The 23,330-nt window shown below is 35.2% G+C and overlaps 2 protein-coding genes and 1 pseudogene across 2 annotated transcripts; 2 read left to right on the forward strand and 1 right to left on the reverse strand.

Moving 5' to 3' along the window:
- The first annotated feature begins 1,472 nt into the window (after nt 1-1,472).
- LOC125212704 (ferruginol synthase-like) lies at nt 1,473-3,632 on the forward strand. Its single transcript, XM_048112942.2, has 3 exons — nt 1,473-1,941; nt 2,297-2,755; nt 2,875-3,632. The coding sequence occupies exons 1-3, from the start codon at nt 1,510-1,512 to the stop codon at nt 3,478-3,480; spliced, it is 1,497 nt and encodes a 498-aa protein (XP_047968899.1). The 5' UTR covers nt 1,473-1,509; the 3' UTR covers nt 3,481-3,632.
- A 5,441-nt stretch (nt 3,633-9,073) lies between these two features.
- LOC125212708 (ferruginol synthase) lies at nt 9,074-10,915 on the forward strand. Its single transcript, XM_048112945.2, has 2 exons — nt 9,074-10,001; nt 10,090-10,915. The coding sequence occupies exons 1-2, from the start codon at nt 9,123-9,125 to the stop codon at nt 10,693-10,695; spliced, it is 1,485 nt and encodes a 494-aa protein (XP_047968902.1). The 5' UTR covers nt 9,074-9,122; the 3' UTR covers nt 10,696-10,915.
- An 802-nt stretch (nt 10,916-11,717) lies between these two features.
- Nucleotides 11,718-15,378, reverse strand: LOC125215063 (copalyl diphosphate synthase CPS1, chloroplastic-like; annotated as a pseudogene).
- Between the last annotated feature and the right edge of the window lie 7,952 nt (nt 15,379-23,330).

Below are 23,330 nucleotides of genomic sequence, written 5' to 3' on the forward strand. Positions count from 1 at the left end.
TTTTCCCCAGCCATAGATTGAACTACTTACGATTTATGTAATGAATTAAATGACTAATTATGATAGTGATCACCTTCCTTATCAATGCACATTATGCACCTGACCTAATAAATCAAGAGTCGGAACAACTAGAATTTGAACACTAATTTGTTATGTTCAAAAAGTCCAATCCAAATTATAAATTAAATTGAATTGAAATTTACGTTTTAAAAATAACAATTATCACATACTCCACTGCACATCAATAAATAAGAACTTTGCTGAGAAAAACTAATCAAACTCTGCATGGTTGTATTTAGTCAATATTTGATGTCTGTTTTTTCTATATATAAATTCTATGGTCTGAGTGACAAAATTTTGACTAGAGATTTCTTTAGATTGGTCTAATTTGGACAACAGAATTAAGCTTTGAAACGGCAAACTGGACTGGTGGAGTCTCTACGAATAGACAATATCTGCCGCCGTCAATTATTTGATTCCTCCATTATTAAAACGGCGTCTTACTCTTTTAGTATTTGAATAATACAAATAGAGCTAATAACATTAGTTTCCTATATTTGTTTAATTAATTGTACTTAAACATATACTTCCTATACTTTTACATGTAGCAATTCAATAATTTTATACTACTAGTTGATAATCACATTGATTATTTACTATGGAGTGAATGCTTTAATTATACCAAACACAAGTATGTGTCAAAAGTTTATATTTGCCCATAAAAATGTTGTCTAGACAGCTAGACTAGTCCTACTTACTATCTCTTAGTACAAAACAAAATAATGAGCAATAAATAAGTAAAAACCGATATGTTCATTGATACACTCTGTATTTTGGCCAATAAACAAGTATATCTTGTTTATATAATTGTAAGTTTGAATTTAGTGGTGGTCAAAAACTCATTTGTGTTACTACTATTCAAGTGATTTCTTGTAATGCACATTTTGAATAATCGCAATCTTACAATTCTTAAAATTTATTTTAACTGATTATTGAATCATTATACTCTTTGGTAATTTGTTTCCACTTTTCTCCAAGATTGTTTTATGAGGTAATGCATTTACGGTCATTTTGGAGTAATTATTAATTAGTAGTCTCGCCATAATTTCAACATGCATCAATTTCACTTTAACTTTTACGTATAAATTATAAGTGCCGCACTATATCAAACGAGACTAAGAATAGAGGAAATGACTTTGGGTGAGGTAGAAAATTTATAAGAAGATAAACTTATGGGGGAAAACAAGTTCTTAAAAAGCATGAGACAAGATCACTTATCTCTTTCAAAGATACTAATAATAAAGAAAGGAATGATCCTCGGTCAAAATTCCAGTCAACAAAACTCGGAATTCAAATGCTGCTTGATTTAAAATATAGTACCATAAATTCAAAAGAGTAGGAAAAGAATTCATAGACGCATCCGAGTTAATAAATGAAATACCAAACCCATGCATATAAATAGCAAGGCAGACTAAGCACAACACAAACAAAAAAAACACAATAACAAAAATGGAGTTGTCCACTCTTGCCATTGCCCTCCTCTCCATCGCCCTAACTTACTACTTCCTCATCTCCCCGAAACGCCGCAGCGGAGGCAAGCTCCCCCCGGGCCCCCGCCCCCTCCCGGTGGTGGGAAACATCTTCCAGCTCGGCACGAAGCCTCACCAGTCCCTGGCCCAGCTGGCCAAGACCCACGGCCCCCTCATGTCCCTCCACTTCGGCAGCGTCTACACCGTCATCGTCACCTCCCCGGAGATGGCGCGTGAGATCTTCGTGAAGCACGACACCGACTTCCTCAACCGCACCGTGGTCGAGGCCGTCCACGCCCACGACCACGACTCCATCTCCATGGCCTTCATGGACGTCGGCTCCGAGTGGCGCGCCCTCCGCCGCATCTGCAAGGAACAAATCTTCTCCGTCAAGAGCCTCGAGACCAGCCAGGTTCATACCCAATAATAATATTGCCTATGTCCCACTAAAAATAAAACGTTTTCCTGTTTTGATTGTCCCATTAAAAATGAAACGTGTCCTAAAATAGAAATAACTTTATCTCTACCTTTTTCATCTCACTTACTTCACTCCCTCTTCTTTAACTCACAAAACAACACTACATAAAATCTCGTGCCGATTCCCAAATGTTTCATTTTAAATGGGACGGCGGGAGTAGTATTTTATATGATTTGATTTATTTCCATTTCCATACCTTTCTGTATCGCTACATATTATAAATATGTGTGGAGTATTTTATTATAATTACGAATGAAGAAATAAAATATTTATCATTATGCTCTCACAGGTCCTCCGCCAGGAGAAGCTGCAGCAGCTCCGCAGCTACGTGCAGCGGTGCAGCGAGGGAGGGAGGGTGGTGGACATCCGTGAGGCCTCGTTTGTCACCACGCTCAACCTCATGTCCGCCACGCTCTTCTCCATCCAGGCCACCGAGTTCGACTCCACCGCCACCGAGGAGTTCCGCGAAATCATGGAGGGAGTCGCCAGCATCGTTGGCGATCCCAACTTCGCCGACTATTTCCCCATTCTCAAGCGGTTTGACCCGCAGGGAGTCAAGCGGAAGGCGGAGCTCTACTTCGGGAAGATGCTCGTGCTCGTGGAGGACTTGCTCAAGAAGCGGCAGGAGGAGCGCCGCCGTGACCCGGCGTATGTGAAGAAGAATGATTTGTTGGAGAAGTTGGTTGATGTTTTGAATGAGGAAAGTGAATACAAGTTGACCACCAAACACATCACTCATTTGCTATTGGTTAGTACTTTAATTCAATTTATTTCTCTTATTATCAAATAAATTGTTTACCTAGTTCGACTAGACTATATTAGTCAATGTAAAATTCACTAATGTCTCACTCCACATTTACTATGCAGGACTTGTTTGTTGGAGGATCGGAGACGACAACGACCTCGGTAGAGTGGATCATGTCGGAGCTTCTCATCAACCCGGAGAAACTCGAGAAGTTGAAAGAGGAGCTTCGGAGAGTGGTGGGGGAGAAGAATCAAGTCCAGGAATCGGACATACCACGTCTCCCATATTTTGAGGCCGTGATGAAGGAAGTCTTCCGTCTCCACCCGCCCGGCCCTCTCTTGCTTCCACGCAAGGCGGAGCGGGATGTGCAAGTCGGGGGCTACACCATCCCTAAAGACACACAGATACTGGTCAACGCGTGGGCTATTGGGAGAGACCCGAGTATTTGGCCGAACCCCGAGGCTTTCGAGCCCGAGAGATTCCTATCCATGAAAATGGACTATAAAGGGCAGGATTTTGAACTCATCCCGTTCGGATCCGGGAAAAGAATTTGCCCTGGTTTGTCGTTCGCGAACCGGATGCTCCCGATGATGGTGGCAACATTGATTCACAACTTCAATTGGAAACTTGAGGTTGAGGCCAATGCACAAGATGTGCACAAAGGAGAGATGTTTGGCATTGCAGTGCGCAGGGCAGTTCCACTCAAGGCTTATCCCCATAGCCATTGAGGAGTACTTATTTATATCATCTATTTACTTCTTCTTTTTTTTGTAATAAATTTGGCTTGCTTGTTTGAAGAATATGGCTTCTAATATTGTTATGTTATGTAACTTCACATCGCATTATCTATTGAGTTCAAATGAAATTTTCGTTCCTCTCTTGTTATGAATTAAATTTACTCCTCGAATAAGTTTTTTGAATACAATTAAAGTTTAGTCATTAATATGCTATTTAATTTCCGAAACCGGAAATTTAAATACATAACTCCCCTCATATTTATGAACTTCATTGAAGGAAATTAATTAGTTAAATTAATGCGCATTAATTCTGCTAACGTAATTTTCTAATATAAAATGGATTCTTTGCGGTCAACATTTCCATCAAGAATTTAAAAAATGTCTCGTGTGTATTCCTTTGTGATGATGAGTAGCCTCCTATTTTTCATTGCTCTTTCTTTCGCTCAAGATGTAGATGACGAAGATTGGAGGTTGTTGGAGGATCTTACACAGAGAATCTTGGAAGAAGAAGAGGTGTTGTTGAATCTTGTCTCATCCAGACATGAAAGCCATCATGCTCCATCACATCATCACCATGCACAAGCTCCACATCACCATGGCAACCACTACCACCTTCACCCCCGCCATCGCCATCACCACCATGATCATGCTCATGCTCCAAGCCGCCACCACCTCCACCACCATGCTTATGCTGAGGGTCCTAGTCCAGCTGACCAACATTACTATGCTCCTGCTCCATCACATGGTTAATTTTGAATCCCAAATTTATGAATGGGTTGGAGATGGAATTTCAGTATCTTTTTTTTTTGCAATGGAATAATTATCTTTCGATTATGTTGATTATGTTTACTTTGATAGGAGTTTAATGGTGCAGTGACAAATATGTGATGCATTAGTCATATATACAAAATTTACCAACACATTTAAGCATATACTACATGTGAGCAGTTATATATATATATAGGGAATGAAGGAAACAGAGAAAGCATATCGTATTACAACAATATTTTTTTTACTATTGCAACAAATATTATTCCTTCCGTCTCATAAATTTGTCACAATTTACTTTTTAGTTTATCCACACAAATGTTACATTCTCTTTTTAGAAAAAAATTCGATCACATTAATATAAATATAATATTCTCTCTCTTCACTTAAATTCAAAATAACATCTTCTAAAATCTCGTGTTATTATCAAAGTATGTCATTTATTATGAAACGAAGGGAGGGAGTACTAAGTATAAGCGGCAAGAGCATGATCGAATTCATAGATATTAGGGGCCTACTCGAGATCGATTTATGACATGATCGGTGTTAGCCACCATGCCTTACATTTCAACTTACTTTAATCCGGGCTTTAAAACAGGAAGACAGAGCATTCCAAAAAACCATTAAAACTTTATAAAGTCAAATCTAACTTGAATTTGAAATGAAAACATCTTAAATTTTAGAAATAAAGTGCAACAAAACGAACTATCTCGATAGAAGATGTAAAAGAAAAAATATTGTACAGTATTTAATTTACTGAAAATGAACTGTACGTGCATTAAAGGCGGAGCTACAACTTTTAAAAATTTAGGGATACTGTAATTATTTCATGTTAAAAATTAGTACTATTATAGTACCCTTCCGTTCCATAGTAATAGAGGCGTTTCTTTCCAACACGGAGATTAAGTAAAGTGAGAGGTGTTAGGTGAGTTAAATAAAGTAATGGAAAATAAAAAAAGGTAGAGAGAAGAAGAGAGAATAAAGTAAAAGAGAGTAAAGTGGGTGTGGAAAAATGTGTTGACTTTTACTAAAATGGTAAAATGACTCTATTACTATGGAACGTACCAAAATGGTAAAATGACTCTATTATTATGGAACAGATGGAGTATATAAGATTAACATCATATTACAAACAAATTGTGAAATGTCTTCTTTGCTCTCCTTATAAAATTTATTGAATTCATTTAATTAGTATGGTGATGCATGCACGAAATCTCCTTTTGACTCGGTGTGAATTTTACGAAATGTCAAACACAAATAGTAAAAAAAGCTTGTAAAATAAGTTTCATTTTTGTACTTCCTTCATCCTTGGAGTATAAACTTTTGGTTAAATATGAGCTTTAATGCAGAATTGGTAAACTAAAAGAAAGAAAGATAAAAATAGTAGAAATAGTGTTAGTGGAGAATAATGTTTAAATTATTTGTAGTGTAGATAGATTTGCAAAATTAGAAAGTTCATATTTTTTTTTCAGAAACAAAAAGATTATTAATTTTAAAATAAAATATTTCTAATTTTTGACTATTTGTTTTGTTTATAATTAACCAGGACTTCAAAAAGGGCTGCCAATAGAGGACACACGTATTTTGTTTGTTGCACGTATTTGTCAGAATCATACTCCGAATTAATTGCATAAGAGTGAACGGTCAAACACGTTCAATATAACGGTCATATATAATTCATAAAAGTCTGATCGACTTTAGCCTGTTTTGTCGAAATTTAGTTTCCCAAATGAATTCGTTTGTCAAATAAACTATATTTTGTAGTGTAGTACTATTTATTTTCATTGTTTTAACTTCATTTGCTTTTAATTTTCTGAAATTTTAACTAGCACCACGAACGTATACTCCATTTAAGAACTCCAAAATTCATTCTCTTATCTTTTTTTTTTCCAGTCGAAAAATATGTAAACTCTTGATTAGACTACGTATATGAACTACTCAATAATTTCGTAGTTGTCTTTTTTGACTATATTAATCATTGAGTCAACTGTATTTTCCCAATCTTGAAAAACCATTCACGTGAATACATTCTCTGAATGGACTTTTGTTCAATACTTGACTATAAATGTTGACCAAGAGTATTGTTTAGCACAAATAATACGACCAACATAAGCAGTCTGGGGTAATTAAAATATTTTCTTTAAACATTTCATTTATCTTTGAGTCCCGTGAAGATTTTATTATATGTTATATCATTTCGGTCCGTCTCACGATAAGAGTCTTATTTCACTTTTACATAAATGGTAAGTAGGCTCCATATTTCATTAACTTATTACATTCACATTATATTATAAAATTAATATTAATATATATATATATGTGAGACTTATATTCCACTAACATTATTTATCCTATTTTTCTTTATTTTTTTAAAATTCCTGCTATAATTAAATAGAATTCTTATTTCGGGACGTCGACCGTCTTTAAGCGTAAATGAATTTAATAGTAATCAGTACACCTACTATTTATTCCGTAAATAATAAAAAAAATGAAACAAAATGGTGTCGTGTGGAGAACGTGTAGTCGTTTACAAACACAAAATGACATCCGCTACTATCCGCCATATTTGATTTTTTTTTTAACATTTGGACTATTGTATTTTATATTATTGAGTATATATATACTACTACTCATATGAATCTTAAATTGGCTTATTAAATAATTTAATTGGATTTTCTCCTTACAAAAGAAGGTATTAGCTAAATAATTAATTTATTTGGAAGGATTAACAATATGGTTTATCATGCCGTAGGGGGTAGGAACAATATTATATTTAACCAGTATACACCGAAAATTAAAGCCTAGAACTCGAGTTGTTGATTATTTTTATTTGCCTCAATGATTTTTTTATATCATGCCTAGAGAAATGAATATTATTTATAAGCATTAGTCTCATTTAAATAACATAATATGGTATTTATTTATATAATATATTTAATTTAATTATACACTTAATTTAATAACGTATAGACCCATCGATATAGCATGGATAGAAAAGAAACATAACAATAATAATAACAATAATAATTTAAGATGCCGCATTAGACTTCCTTAGTTTAATCACTAAGTCAAAAATTTGTCCGTCTAAAATATGTAGCGTTTTAATTACCGTCCACAAAAATATTACATTTAATTAAAACTATATCGTTAATTAACATATAAATTTGACTGAACAAGTCCACTGTAGAAATTTCGACTATTTTTTAATGTATAATCTATCAATCGTAGGCTATATCATATTAATTGGGAGTGCCTGTACTATATACTCCTTCTGTCCCCGATTAAGATGTTGGGTTACAAATCCATTCCACATCGAACTAAGGAGAAAAATTAGAAGGTGTATATAATTCATTTCCAACCCCAATGACTAAGTAGAGCAGTTAATATTTATATTTATTTATATTTCTTAAAATTGTGCTGAGTTAAATATGGACGATGTTTAGTCGATAGAGAGAGTAATATCTATTGTCCATTGACTAAGTAGAGCAGTTAATAAGCTCAACAGACATGACATTTTTGTCTTATTCGTTTTTCTCTTTTTTTTTCGCTTTAGATTCTAATTCCACCAATTACTTTGAAAGGACTAAGTGGTCCAGTCATATAAAATTAAATATGTTTAGTTCAATATCGCATTCTATTTTTGTCAGATATGGCTGCGAAAGTCGTAAGTGACGGCATATTTTATACTCCTATATTGTTCAATTATTATCGATATATGTTATGTGAAATAAAAAACAACTCTTGCATAATGAAGCCCAAACTGTTCTTTGATATTTCTTGTTGGGTCCGAAAATGGGATCAAATCAAGAAAAATAAGTTGTGTACAAAATAAATTACTAATACATTCTTTTGTAAGGAGGTATTAGCTTAATCGAAAACAATCGCGTGATGTTATTTGCGTTTAATGTTAATTATGCAATACTCCATGATGGACCAAATAACAATTAAATACGGAGTAGTATTTATTTTGTGGGAATATATCCAGGAGAAATTAAACAACGGTCTTTGTACGACGAATTCCAATTTATCACTCTTGCAGCTAGGCTGAACGAATGGGAACAATCAAGAAAATTAATACTCCCTCCGTCCTTCCTAGATAATTTGGGACACTTTGACCCGCCACGGATTTTAAGAAATCTAATGGAAAGTGAGTTGAACAAATTGATGGGATGTGAGTCCTATTTTTAAAATATTAGTTTTATAATAAAATGTAAGTAGGAATGAGTTAGTGGAATATGAGGTCCACCACCAAAAATGGTAAAAGTGAAATGGGACAAATTATATGGGACGACTCGAAATGGAATACTGGATCGAATTATCTGGGACGGAGGGAGTACTAGTAATTACCAACATAAGATATGTATATGTATTTTTGTGCAATATATTCTTTGTCCCTATAAAGATTAAGGGATTGAACTTTAGCTATAGATATGCCTTAAATACTTGGACCCTTGTCTTAACATTCAATGCATCTAAAAATCAGCAAAGATACTAATTATTCAATGAAATCCACTATTGGAATCTCTAGGTGAATCATAAATAAATATCTCTAAATTAAAAACAGAATTAGCTAGCTACCAATAAGCTCTGTCAGTAAAAAATTTGATCTACAAATTTATTTCCCAACTGTCAGCCCACTCTGTGGCAGCAATTACAATAGCTCTAACCTTAGAGTTAGTCAAGGGTACATGATCCTTAATAATACCAAATTTATATTCTACAAATCAAATCAAACTAAAATAATATTGCAGTCAAGATTTTAGGCCATAAGTGGGGCCCATCACAGCTATAAAAACAGGGCACGTTCCCGCTTAACTTCAGACATCCCAATCTCAGCCACCACAGCGCAGTTCAAAGAAGAAAAAATGGAGTCCCTCCCTTTCCTCGCTGCGCTATTCCTCATCACCGTCGCCACATGGTTCATCTCCTCCCGGCGCCGCAAAAACCTCCCGCCGGGCCCCTTCCCCTACCCGATCGTCGGAAACATGCTCCAGCTCGGCACTCAGCCTCACGAAACATTTGCAAAACTATCAAAGAAATACGGCCCTCTGATGTCGGTCAACCTCGGCAGCCTGTACACCGTGATCGTCTCCTCCCCGGAGATGGCCAAGGAGATCATGCACAAGCACGGCCAGGTGTTCTCCGGCCGCACCATCGCCCAGGCCGTGGAGGCGTGCGGCCACGACAAGATCTCCATGGGGTTCCTCCCCGTGGGGGGCGAGTGGCGCGACATGCGGAAAATCTGCAAGGAGCAGATGTTCTCTCACCAGAGCATGGAAGACAGCCAGGACCTCCGCAAGCTGAAGCTGCAGCAGCTGCTCGACTACGCTCAGAAATGCTCTGATGAAGGCCGCGCCGTTGATATTCGCGAGGCCTCTTTTATCACCACGCTCAACCTCATGTCTGCAACTCTCTTCTCGTTGCAGGCGACTGAGTTTGACTCCAAGGTCACCATGGAGTTCAAGGAGATCATCGAGGGCGTCGCGACCATCGTTGGTGTGCCTAATTTCGCTGACTTCTTCCCCATCCTCCGCCCCTTTGACCCGCAGGGGGTCAAGCGCAGGGCGGATGTCTACTTTGGTAGAATGCTCGCTTTGATCGAGGGCTATCTCAATGAGAGAATCCAATTCAGGAAGAACAACCCGAATGCCCCAAAGAAGGATGACTTTCTGGAGACGATCGTGGATATTCTTGCGGCCAACGATTACAAGCTAAAGACTGACCACCTCACCCATCTCATGCTGGTACGAGTTTTAATGATAGTCTCACAAAAATGGCAAAATGAGACTATTTTTCTAACTGTTCTGTTTTCTGTTTTTTTTTTTTGACCAGGACTTGTTCGTTGGAGGATCAGAAACAAGCACGACCGAGCTAGAGTGGATAATGGAGGAGCTAATGTCTCACCCGGACAAGATGGCGAAGGTGAAGGCGGAGCTCAAGAGCGTGATGGGCGACCAAAAGGTGGTGGACGAAAGGCAGATGCCGAATCTCCCATATCTGCAAGCAGTGGTGAAGGAGTCGATGCGCCTCCACCCACCAGGGCCTCTGCTTCTTCCCCGGAAGGCAGAGAGCAACCAAGTGGTGAACGGGTACCTCATCCCGAAGGGGACTCAGGTGCTGATCAACGCGTGGGCCATGGGCCGAGACGAGTCCATCTGGAAGAACCCTAACACATTTGAGCCGGAGCGGTTCTTGGATCAAAAAATTGACTTCAAAGGGCAGGATTACGAGCTGATTCCGTTCGGGTCGGGGAGAAGGGTGTGTCCAGGTATGCCGTTGGCTAACCGGATCCTGCACACGGTGACGGCCACGCTGGTTCACAACTTCGAGTGGAAACTGGAGCGGCCGGACGCGAGTGATGCCGAGCGGCAGGGTGTGTTATTTGGGTTTGCGGTGCGGAGGGCAGTTCCACTCAGGGTCATCCCATTTAAGCAATGATATAATCGCGGGAGATTGAATAAATTGTGTTGGTATTGTATGTTCACAGCCGATAAACTCTATTTTATTTTATGTTTACTCTTGTATTTTAATTAATTAGCGATGTTACGTGTCATGAATTTCAGTCTTGAGCGAATAACATGTGTAAAATTGTTTGATTGTAAGCAATGATATAATCATGGGCTTACATCTTTATGGTTTACAGTTTCGATTATCGCTATTTCAATTCTATTTATTGTACTCTAATCTTTATTCTTCATTTGGACTATATTACGTCCGATTAATGTATCTTGGTATCACAGTTAAATCAAAGAAATTCAACAAAACTCACACAGGATAGGTAGCGTATCATTTCCAATAGATAATTAAACATTGGACAAAATACGTCGAAATTATATCACATACTAATAAGACCATATTTTTACATAATTATATACACTTAGAAAAATACCATATAAAATGATAAAATTGTGGTCCCAAAGTTGCGCGCCACATGATAACTCATCTTTGTGTGCTGCGTTTAATTCTTATAATGGGCTTTAAGAATGGCCTTGTAAGCCTGATTGAACTTTATGGGCCACGTTTGATTCATATAGTGGGCTTTTTAGTGGGCCTGTTAAGCATGAAACATTTCATGGGTTTATATTTATTTCACATTTTCAATGACAACTCATGCATAAATACCTCAACAAAGTCTATTTCTCATAATCCAATCAAAATACTTGCGTTTGATTTATGCAAAAATCAATCTTAATATAAAAATACAGTACCAATCATACAGAGGTCATATTTAAGTTATTGTTAGTTTATTTTTAGGTTATTATAGTAAGGATGACCTAAAATGATCTTAACATAACATCAAATCCAAAATTTATAATATAACCTAAAACTGCTTAATAATAACCCTCTGGTTTTTGAATAATTATTCACCCTCAGATTGATAAATCTCATAGTCTGGATTTTGTATTGAGATAAATTTTTGTATTGATTCTTGTGTAAACGTAAACAAATACTCATTGGTAAAAAAAAAAAAAAATGTTTATTTTGATTGCACTTATTTATACAAAATAATAAACGATTATGTGACAACTATACTTAACAAATGGAAACAAATTATTCACTCGACTGGTTCAAAAAGCACTTTAAATATGTGGGTGTCAATGGTGTCGGCAACATGATATGCTCTGTAATAATAAGTCTTGGCAACTGCCATAAACGTTTTCTTGATATTTCTGTTGATGCCTCCAGACTTCTCAAGCACCAACTTCACCAACATCTGCATGTCTTGTTCAAGTTCCTTATTTTTTATGGCTGCCTTATGCCCATCTCCTCCCATCTCCTACAGCCACACGCTCCACTGTAATTGGAAGAAACTAACTTAGGACTAATGGACTATAAAATAGTACTATTAGGGGGTGTTCGGTTGCCAAGACTAAATCTCATGATTAAATATGTATCATGTTTGGTTCATAAGATTGAACCCTACAACTTAATTCTAGATGGATAGTCTCATGATTATTAGTCATGGTAACTGAACGCCACCTTAGTAGTAATTACTCACGGCGCTTTTCAACTGGCGTTTGGTGTGTCGGTTGAAACCCCCGAGGAACTGAGTGAGGGTCGCCACAACCATGCTCGCGGCCCCATCTTCTCTCTCAACGCCATTGATATTTCCGAGCACATTCAAAAGGCTTTGTTTCTCCTCAAACGATCTACTTTCGTTGTTGAAGAAAGAAGTGATCATCTTAGAAATGACTTGGGATTTGGCCCACGCCATTGTCTCGTTGGTCCTCTCGAGCTCGAAGACGCTTGAGGCTGCCATGAAGTAATAAAGGAGAACTTCCTTTTTGCTTATCCCAAATTCTTCGATTCTGCAGCTCTCGTACATCTTGCTCAATCCAATGTTAATGATATCTGAGTTAGTGATTAGTTAACAAAAAAATTATTTGTGAATTAGGGCATACTCTTGCATGTAGATCCATTCGAATTGATGCTGCGCTTGGCATCGATCTCCTGAAATCAGTCTTGGCTAGGTCGTTATACGTGTCGTTGCTGATCTCCAGCATCCTGTATAGTGTCTTTCCGATCCATGCATCGCCGGAGCCGGCGTAGCACTGGATGTAGTACTTGGCCTCAACACGAGGTAGGGTGGCAAGCCATGGCATCTCTAGACCAAACTTTATCTGTTGTTGAATTAAATTTATTATGAATCCAACGTATGAGTAATGTAGAAAGTTACACTATTCACGTTCTTTTTAGCACTATAGCACTTGCATAATTGAAGGAAAAAAAATATTTTTGGAATACATAAAAAATACCACATGGTGTGCTTTGATTGGACAACAGAGTGTGATGCTCTTAAATGTTGTAAATGCTCAAGAAGAGTCAATGCACATGGCCTAGTGACGGTCTAGGCCTATGTATATCAATTTAAGTATTTTAATTTTTATATCAATTTTTAAAATTATTATCATTTGAGAATTTGTAAATTTTTGTTCTTGGATCTTAAATTCTGTAACTATATCCTCTCTCTCCTATAGTACTAATTACCTTTGATAAAAAATTGTAGAAAATATAAATGATAGTGAAAGAGTGATGGATACCTCATCAGGCAAATGCATAGATATAATCCATTTATCCAAAATCTGATTATCAGCTAATATTTTTTTCAAGAAATTATAGGCAAATTTGGCTGCATCGTCCAAGATCTCCTCTTCGGGGAACCGGAGTTGAGAAGCTCTGTAGACAGTGGCGGAGCCGCGGCGGGGCCAGGGGGCCCTTGGGCCCCTCACCCATTCGACTTATACCTATATATAATATATGTATAAAACAATTAACAGATGAATTTGTAGCTGAGTTGGATTGAGTTTCGGGTGTTGAGGTGCACCATTTCAACTAGTTTGGGTTTGAATCCCATTTGTAGCTTTTTCATTATTTAACAATATAAATTACTCCTATCTCTTTAATTCCATGAATATATAAATATCACATAATATTATTTAGAAATCATTTAATCATATCATTTTTAATTTAAAAATCTAGAATAGAAGAAAATTATTCATTAATTCCATAAATACATAGATATACTATTAGTAAAATCAATTTTAATAGTACTCTTTATAATAAAAATATGTTCTTTAATTTTTTTTTTATGATGTTGTTACTAACTTACTATATTTCTAAATTTTATTACTCATGCTCTAATTCTTTATCTCATTATCCATTTCTCGTACATACTACCACTTATGCAGGAGCTATTTCCACGTCGTTAACACAGAAAACACTCAACAAATTTTAGCAGTAATTTGGGCCCCCCAAGATTAGAATCCTGGCTCCGCCACTGTATGTAGAGATTGTATATCGGAGAAGGTGACTCGATCATCTGCCCGCCGTAGCATAAGAATTTGCCATCTTTTTGCTTGAAATTCCTCAGAACATCTGTGTGGACAAAAAAATATATAATTAAATCTACTTGAATGAAAATAAGAAGATTGATAATTAGTTGATAATTAAATATAGTACATACTTGGATCAACTTCATATCCATGCATTCTGAGAAGCCTCACTCCCATGGATGTATCGTCAACATCACAAAGTTCAGATTCTCTCCCACTGAAAACCCCCTTATCTGTCCAAAACCTGCAATTCAAATAGGTTATTAATTTAATTTCTGTTCAAGTTTTAAAAAAATGTTACTAATTAATTTAAATTAAGTTAATGTATTTATACTTGTGGATGTGGCTTAAGCATTCAGCAATCTCCTACTCGAAAAAGTGAGAAATCCCGAAGCGCTGTAGCCGGTCGATCGCCCAGAGCCTTCCGAACACATCGACGGGATAAGTGTGTGGCGCTGCGGAGTATAATTTATCAAATAATTAGAACTATAATTAGATTAATTAATTAAAATGTATTTAATGACCTCCTCCATTGAAAGTGTCTACAGTGTTTTTGATGAATTTGTAGCATTTTTGATCTTTGGTTTGCATGAAAGCAAAGGCGGTGGAGGAGGGAGAAGTAGGATTAAATAATCTTTTAATTGTGACATCTTAATTTAAATTAATATATGCTAATTTCTAATAATGATTTTAATTATGATTAGGTTAACACTTAAACCTTTTCAACGTTTGTTCTCTGGTGTGATAAACCTCGTGCACCGCGGGCGCGTCGTAGGGAAGATCTTCGATACCCATGCCCTTGGCCTTTTGAAGCAGCGCCGGAAACACGACTTCAAAACCACACGTCATGTGCTCCTTATTACCCTCCATGAGCTTATCAACATTTTCTTTGATGTACGTCACTTCTATAATCAAGTAACGCGAAGTCGAAACACAGTTCATCATTAAGAAATTAAAAAATAGCTAGTATAATAAAGTATATTTAATGATAAATTAAATGGGCTCCCTACCTCTTTTGATCTTGTCATCGTGAACATTCCACGATCTCAAGGCTACAACACATGCAATGGTGTTAACGAGGCGATCATAGACACAAAAAAGCTTTTGATCGCCCCCAAGATCCATCCTGGAGTTGGTTCTGCATGATCCACTCCAGGCTGGAGGAAAACTCAGGGGCCTCACATCCCCCCACGTCCTTGATCATCGCCACCCATGCTGTATCATAGGGCGACACGCTTATGCGCCCGTCTCCTGTCGTCTTCAACAATGTTATGATGTATTCAACAATTATATAAAATATAGTATAATAATAATTATTTAACAATAACAAAATTTTCAAACATGCCAATATTTTTTACATGTATACAGAAATATCTAGAAAAATTTGCATGTGTGAAAATTTATGGATCATTCACCATAAATATTAAAATCTATTTTGAACATAAAATATAAATTATTTTAAACAAGCTGAGCACCATCCAAGTGCTTGGCAATTGCCGAGTACCTTAAATGTGCTCGGAATTATAAAAAAGTGATATAAATATTTTTATACAATGCCAGAGCACCTTCGACGTGCTTGGAAATTGCCGAGTACCTTACTGGTGCTGCAATTATATAAAATATAGTATAAATAATAATTATTTAACAATAATAAAATTTTCAAACATGCCAATATTCTTTACATGTATACAAAAATATCTAGAAAAGTTTGCATGTGTGAAAATTTATGGATCATTCACCATAAATATTAAAATCTATTTTGAACATAAAATATCAATTATTTTAAACAAGCCGAGCACCATCCAAGTGCTTGGTAATTGCCGAGTACCTTTAATGTGCTCGGAATTATATAAAAGTGATATAAATATTTTTATACAATGCCGAGCACCTTCGACGTGCTTGGCAATTGCCGAGTACCTTACAAGTGCTTGGCAATTATATAAAATATAGTATAAATAATACTCCCTCCGTCCCATTAAATATGCAACATTTGAGAATCGGCACGAGTTTTTATGTAGTGTTGTTTTGTGAGTTAATGAAGAGAGAATAAAGTAAAAGAGATGAAAAAGTAGAGATAAAAATGTTTCCATTTTAGGAAACGTTTCATTTTTAATGGGACAGACTAAAAAAGAAAACGTTTCATTATTAATGGGACAGAGGGAGTAATTATTTAACAATAATAAAATTTTCAAATATTCCTAGCACAAGTAAAGTGCTCGGCTTATTCCTAGCACATATAAAGTGCTCGGTAATCTATAAAATAAATCAAACACGTCGGCACACTATATTGCATATGAATTTTATGGTGGACTATTTTTTTAGAATGCCGAGCACAGGTCGGGTGGTCGGGATAATCCAAGCACATATAAAGTGCTTGTTACAATCAATAAAAATAAAATGAATATCTTGCCGAGCACATATTCGGTGGTCGGGATTTTCCAAGCACTTTATATGTGCTCGCTATGTTTGAAAAATATATATCTACAAACTGCAATATTCTGAACATAAGTGTTGTGTATTTGTTTTTTAAAACTTTACGCATTATAACATTGAATTTTTTGGAATGGCGAGTACATGTCAGGTGGTCGGAATATTCCAAGCATAAGTTTGGTGCTCGCTATATTTATAAAAAAACGCGTATCTTATTGCTGGAATGTTGCATGAATGTATTTTATTTTTGAATGCCGAGCACATTAAGCGTGGTCGGAATTACCGAGCACGTATCAAGCACTCGCTAATACATTTATTATGCGAGCATATTTTGGGTGGTCGGCCATATTCGAGCACGACGCTTCCCTGACTTAAATTGCTAAACCGAGCACGTTGACCGCGCTCGGTATTGCTCGCAAGTTAACTCCCCCGTTCATGATATTGCCGAGCACCTTCAATTGTGCTTGGAATGTTGCCGAGCACAGTTTGAAGTGCTCGCCATTTTCCGAGCACAGTTTGAAGTGCTCGCTAGTGGTGCTCGATAAACACTCTTTTTTTGTGGTGTTAAAATATTTTATTCGACAGTGCCGATAATTAACAGTTCTTAAACTTGCCGGGATGATATTTGAATTGTCATGTTGAATATATAATCAATTACTGCTTTGTAACTACCTGATGTACTTATAAAATAATGGCCAAGTGGCTCAATAATTATATGCAGAAGGAATCTTTTTTGGTCAATAGTGTAAAAAATACTACTACAAATCTTTAATTTTTAAGTTTCTAAATAACTTAAAAATTGATCATTTCGTCATTGTGGATTCACTATTAACTATCCATTTACATTTAGCTAACATTGAATTAAATTTTAAATAAGTAATCAAAATCGTTTTTGTATAAATACGCATACATTGTATGTATAAAAGCAAACTATACCTAGTACCATAACTATAAGAAGACATTTCCCAAATTTTGAATAAGTAATCAAAATCGTTTTTGTATAAATACACATAAAAATTTAAATCGATATTGTATCAACTGAAGCAGTTAAAAATTCAGAAACTTTGAACTATTTAGTAATTGTAATTGATGAACTTTTAAGTCGATGTTTACCTTGGAATGAGAATCGTTCGATTTTTCTCAATTTCCTCTTCGTCTTTGTGATCGGTCACTAGATTTGGTGCTGGGCATTGGATTTTGAGGTTTTGTTTGTTGATAGGAAAATGTTGCCCTCCGTTCTAACTAAGTTGAGTCGTATTTCTTTTTGTGACATTCTTTATTTCATCATCTATTCTACTCTCTCTCTGACTTTTTTTTCTTTCATATTTTATTTTAATTTAATTTAATTTATTTAACACAATTTTTTAATCTTCGTACCCAAATGTATTGGGAACGGAGGGAGTAGGAAGTTGCCGCTTTTTGAACTCCGATCTGTGACTTTAGTTGCCTATTTGTGAATTTTGAGGGCGATCGTGTTGGTTGGACCAGAAGTCGGCGATTTTGTGGATGTAATTGTATGTCGACGAGTGTCTATGGTAGAATCGGGCTTGAAGATGAGGAGTCCTTCCATTTTATTTTATTTTTATTTTATTATTATTTTTATATTTTTTTGTATTGGATACGGTGAGGGTATTGGGGAACGTCATTTTAGTTTTTAATAAGGATGTTGACCAAGTAAGTGAGTTGTACTCCATATTTTATTCAAAACATATAAGATGATTAATGATTAATCAGTATTATCACATACCTTAATCAGTGTTTATCCAACCCCTTTGTTTATTTAATTAATCAATTGGTATTTATTTATGTTTATTATAAAAAAAATATTTTTATAAATTGGTCAAATTTTTATTTTAATAATATCTTGATTATATTACAAATTTCATTTTATATATATGTGATATTACTGTAAGTTTATGTTGCCCTATAATTATTGATGGTTATTTGTAGTGATCTTAAATTCTTAATATTATCTTAATTATAAATTAATATTTATTTTTGTATTGTAGGTGATGTATAATATAATGTTGTGTATAAAGAATTTTTTAAAAATTTATGACCTATATCATTTATAGTGTGGACTGAGAGAAGTACCAATGATTTTTGTTGTTGTTTATAATGTTATGAATATATATTTTAATTAATTTATATTCTTAACTGTAAATATATTCTTATATTCTTTAATCTTATATTCTTTATTTAATCTTATATTCTTTATTTTAATCTATTTAGCTATTAATATATTTTTTCTATTTGAAAATGTTTTGTGTTGTGCATAGTACGGCTGTTATGAGTAGTAGTTTGTTATCACTAGTAGTTTATAACTAACTATAAGACTACAGACAACTTGTAGTACTACATTTATCGTTGAGTATTCCTTATTTTATAATTCATGCATGTGCGGTGTGTCAATGGTGCAATGAGTGCTTTCCATCAATTCTTCATAATTTGTTATAGTTAGCATATCATTTCTTTGAAAAAATCTCCCACGTCGATTTGAAGAGAAAGTGGGGCTAGAAATAAATACTCCCTCCGTCCCCGTTAGAAGTAGCACTTTGACCGGGCACGAGTTTTAAGAAATGTAAAAAAAAAAAAGTTGGTTGAAAAAGTTAGTGGAACGTGGTACCAATTTTTTTATATTGGTTTTATAATTAAATGTGAGTGAAATGAGTAAGTGGAATGTGCAACCTACTTATCATTTATGGTAAAAATGAAGTGTTACTCTTAATTGAGGACGGACCAAAATGGAAATTTAATAACTCTTATTCGGGGACGGGGGTGGTATGTAAAAGGAGAAAATATTCCCACGACGAATTGGAGAAGGAAGTAAAGCTCTATTACTCCCTTAGAATAGTGTGTTAAGTGGACTCTGAATAAAGTGAGAGAAAATAAAGTAAAAAGAATAACATAAAAAACATGATTACTCTCTTCGTCCATTTATAGTAGAGAGATTTTTTTTCAGCACGAAATTTAAAAAAATTTATTTTAAATGAATTAAATAAAGGGAGAATAAAGAAAAAAAAATTGATGTTAATTAACAAGGGACAAGAGTAGAATTCAAAATATTTTATATGACTAGATATATTTTCCGGGCAATATTATTTAATCCATCAGGTTGGACTTGTCTTATTAAAATATATTATTCGACAGTGCCGAAAACTCTGTTGTAGATAATTATTTAAGTAACAATACGTTGTCATTTCGATGATATTTGAACAGTCATGTTTAATATTGTCATTTCGATGATATTTGAACAGTTTTTTAATATTTTCATTTCAATTACTGCTTTGTATATGTACTTATAAAATACTAATGGCCAAGTGGCTCAATAACTATATACATATATGGAGTATTTATGATTTTTCAGGCGGCTGACGTACATAATTAAGTATACAAGATTCGTATGCACACTGATCTTAAAATATTCTTTAAAAAAACATAAATTACCACTACTTGGCTTTGAAAAAACTAAATTGCATCTCTGTCCGATAATAGTAGTAATTTATGTAGTCGACGGCAATATTATCTATACTCAATTACTCTGTCACTACCATGTACTTATAAAATAATGGCCAAGTTGATGAATAATAAATTTTTTTTGGCAATAGTATAAAAAATAGTACAAGTCTTAAATTTTTAAGTTACTAAATAACTTAAAAAATGATCATTTCGTCAATCATTAATTTAATTGTGGATTCACTATAACTATCCATTTACTTAAGTTGAAGACATAAAATTTTCAACAAGTAATCAAAATCGTTTTGTATAAATACGCATACATAATACATTGTATGTATGAAAAGCTAATTATATACTCCCTCCGTGTCACTATAGTTGAGGCGGAACTTTTCGGCACGTAGTTTTATAAAGTAATATTGAGTGTGTTAAATAAATAGATAAAAAAAGTAAGAGAGAAGAAAAGGTAGAGAAAATAAAGTATAAAGTGAATAAAGTAGAGAGAATAAAGTAAGAGAGAGTAAAGTAAGAAAGAGGAAAAAGTTGTCATTGATGCACTATTTTTTAGCACTAAATAAACCTGCAAGTATACAGAGTATATATAGTATAGCCAAAGGTTAGTACCGGGATATCGAACACGGGAAAGGCAAACAGAAAGTGTCTATCCTCTACTAAGACTCAATTACTATTTGGAAGAACAGAAGGTTTTTGAAAACTTTTGAAAACAGAAAATATTTGAAAACAGTGAACAACTAAATGCAAGCAAAACACAGAGACAATCAATAGAGATAAGGAAATTCCAGAGATGTGCGTTCACAGTTATGGTTATACAAATTCCAAACTATAAACCCTAGCACAGTTATTAATTTGATAGGACGAGTCACCTAGCTTATGCTGATGCGATGCAAACGTTGATTACAAGATTAGGGTTGTCAATCCTAACACGTAACTCCATAAAGCTCCTAAGACCCTTGAAAAGTCCTCACTCTCAATTAACAGTGTCATTTTAAGGGAAGCTAACTGTAGCGTCTACTAAGTGGACTTAACTCGCTAGAACTCTGTCACAGTTATGAAGCAAGTTATATTAAATCATACACAATTGTGTCACTCAATCATGCAGCATCACGACTAACTTAGGGAAGAAACAAAGTAAAAACAAAACGGATATTAAATAGAAAATTGGAATTGTATAACTAAAGTCGTTACTAACACATCCCTAGAATCCTATGAGTTTAGTTACACATAATGAAATAAGCTAAACATATAGATTGAATGGAAGACAATTTGAACATAAAACTAAAGCAAATAAAACCCGTAGGTTGAATCCTTGCCGTTCTTGATGTTCTTGAAATCCTTCTCCAACTCCTTGCACAAGTGAAGTACTCTTAGCTCTTGATCTCTATGAATTATTTTGCAAGTAGAAGCTCTCTCTTTTTTATGAAGCTTGAGGTCTCATTTACAAGGGAAAGCCAATCCTTGTTGTAGAAGGAAAAGATTTCCAAAATATGGTAAATCTTGTAGCAATTCTAGGGCATCTTAGATTAGCCGTCTTTCTCCGGCGGCCGCACCTTGGCCGGCGGTCGCCGCATTGGAGTCCAGAGAGTCTGTTTCCACGGCGGCGGACCGCCGCATGACTTCCGGCGGTCGTCGGGCGAGACTTCTCTTCCAAGCGTATTTTTCCGAGGCGGACTGCTGCATTGATCTGCCCCTCCGGGCGCGGGCGGTCGCCGCACACATCCGCGGCGGTCGCCGGTCGCCGTCTGACTCCACATTTCCAGACTTTGCGTTTGGGCTCCCTTTTTCGGCTCAATTATGCACATTTCTCACAAAACACGTCAAAATATCAAAATAGACAAAATATGCAAATAATGGGCGTGTAGAGTGACTTTGACATAAAAAAACGGACCAAATAACAGCCTTAAAATAGTGCAAAAGCACGACTCAACTATGAAGAAACTTCCTGAAATGGTAAAATGACTTAACTATGATGAAATGGAGTGAGTATAACTATAAGAGCATCCACACCGGTAACAAAAAAGCCGTCCGCCCGTCCTTGCCAGCGGCAAGGACGAGCTCGTCCGCCAATGCAACTTGTCCGTCCTTGCCAGCGGCAGGGCGGTGCTCTTAAATAAGAGCACGTCCGTGCCGCTGAGCAGGCTGACGTGGCGGCACGCGATTGGCCAACGACAATTTCATTTTTTTTTTATTTTTTTTAAAATTCGAATTTAATTTAAAAAATTATTTTTAAATAAAAAAATATTTTCCCACTTCTTAATAAATTATATCCGTTTTCTACACACTTTTAATTTATTTTTCAATTTTTTTCCCAAAATTCACATTTTAATTATGTATTTTTATTTTTTACGATTTTAATTATGTAATTTTTATTTTTTAGGATTTAATTATGTAATTTTGATATTTTAATGTATTTTTATATTGTAGAAATATTTTGGGATATTGGCATCTAATATCACGAAACTTGCAAAAAGTTGGATTTTTCCCACGAACTTTAAAATTGGCAAATAATATCACGAACTTTACCACATGTTTATTTTTTCCCACGAATGAAAAAATTCGCACAAATAATACTATGATACCGATTTTTTTTCGTAATTTCTCGACAACAATTTCGAAAGTTTCAAGTTTTTCAATATTTGAAGATAGTTTTTCTTGAAGCATACCCTCAAAAATTGTTCTTCAATCTATTAAAATAACATGAATTTTTTCATTCGTGGGAAAAACCCAACTTTTTGAAAGTTTCGTGATATTAGATGCCAATATCCCAAATATTTTTAGTAATTGAAGTATTTAAATTGAATAATAGAATAGTGAGACCCTTGAGCTTGTCCTTGCGGAAGAGCACGGATATGGGTGTTGTGCTCTTGCCTAAGAACAAGGAGTAAAAGTGGGTCCGGGCCCATCTCCGTGCTCTTAAATAAGAGCACGGATGGGGATACTCTAAGAAGACATTTCCCAAATAACGTAAGACTACAGACAACTTGTATTACTACATTTATCATTGAGTATTTCACTTCCTTTTTTTTATAATTTCATGATGCGTGTGCGGTGTGTCAATGGTGCAATTAGTTCTTTCAATCAATTCTTCCTACTTTGTTATAGTTAGCATATCATTTCTTGAAAAAATCTCCCACGTCGATTTGAAGAGAAAGTGGGGCTAGACATCTATAAAATATATAAAAGGGTAGTTTTAGGGGTATTTAGGGAAATGTGGAGAGTTTTGGGAGTATTTAAGGAAATGCTCTTTTAAAATACATATTATAATTTTAAATATTAGCATGAATTGTAAAGAGTGGATTTGAAAAACGAATTCAAATTGGTTGACCTTTTTATTTT

Source organism: Salvia hispanica, chromosome 3 (assembly GCF_029641045.1).
Source record: "Salvia hispanica isolate PSC_SH4W2 chromosome 3, Shi_PSC_v1, whole genome shotgun sequence".
NCBI classification, from domain to species: Eukaryota; Viridiplantae; Streptophyta; class Magnoliopsida; order Lamiales; family Lamiaceae; genus Salvia; species Salvia hispanica.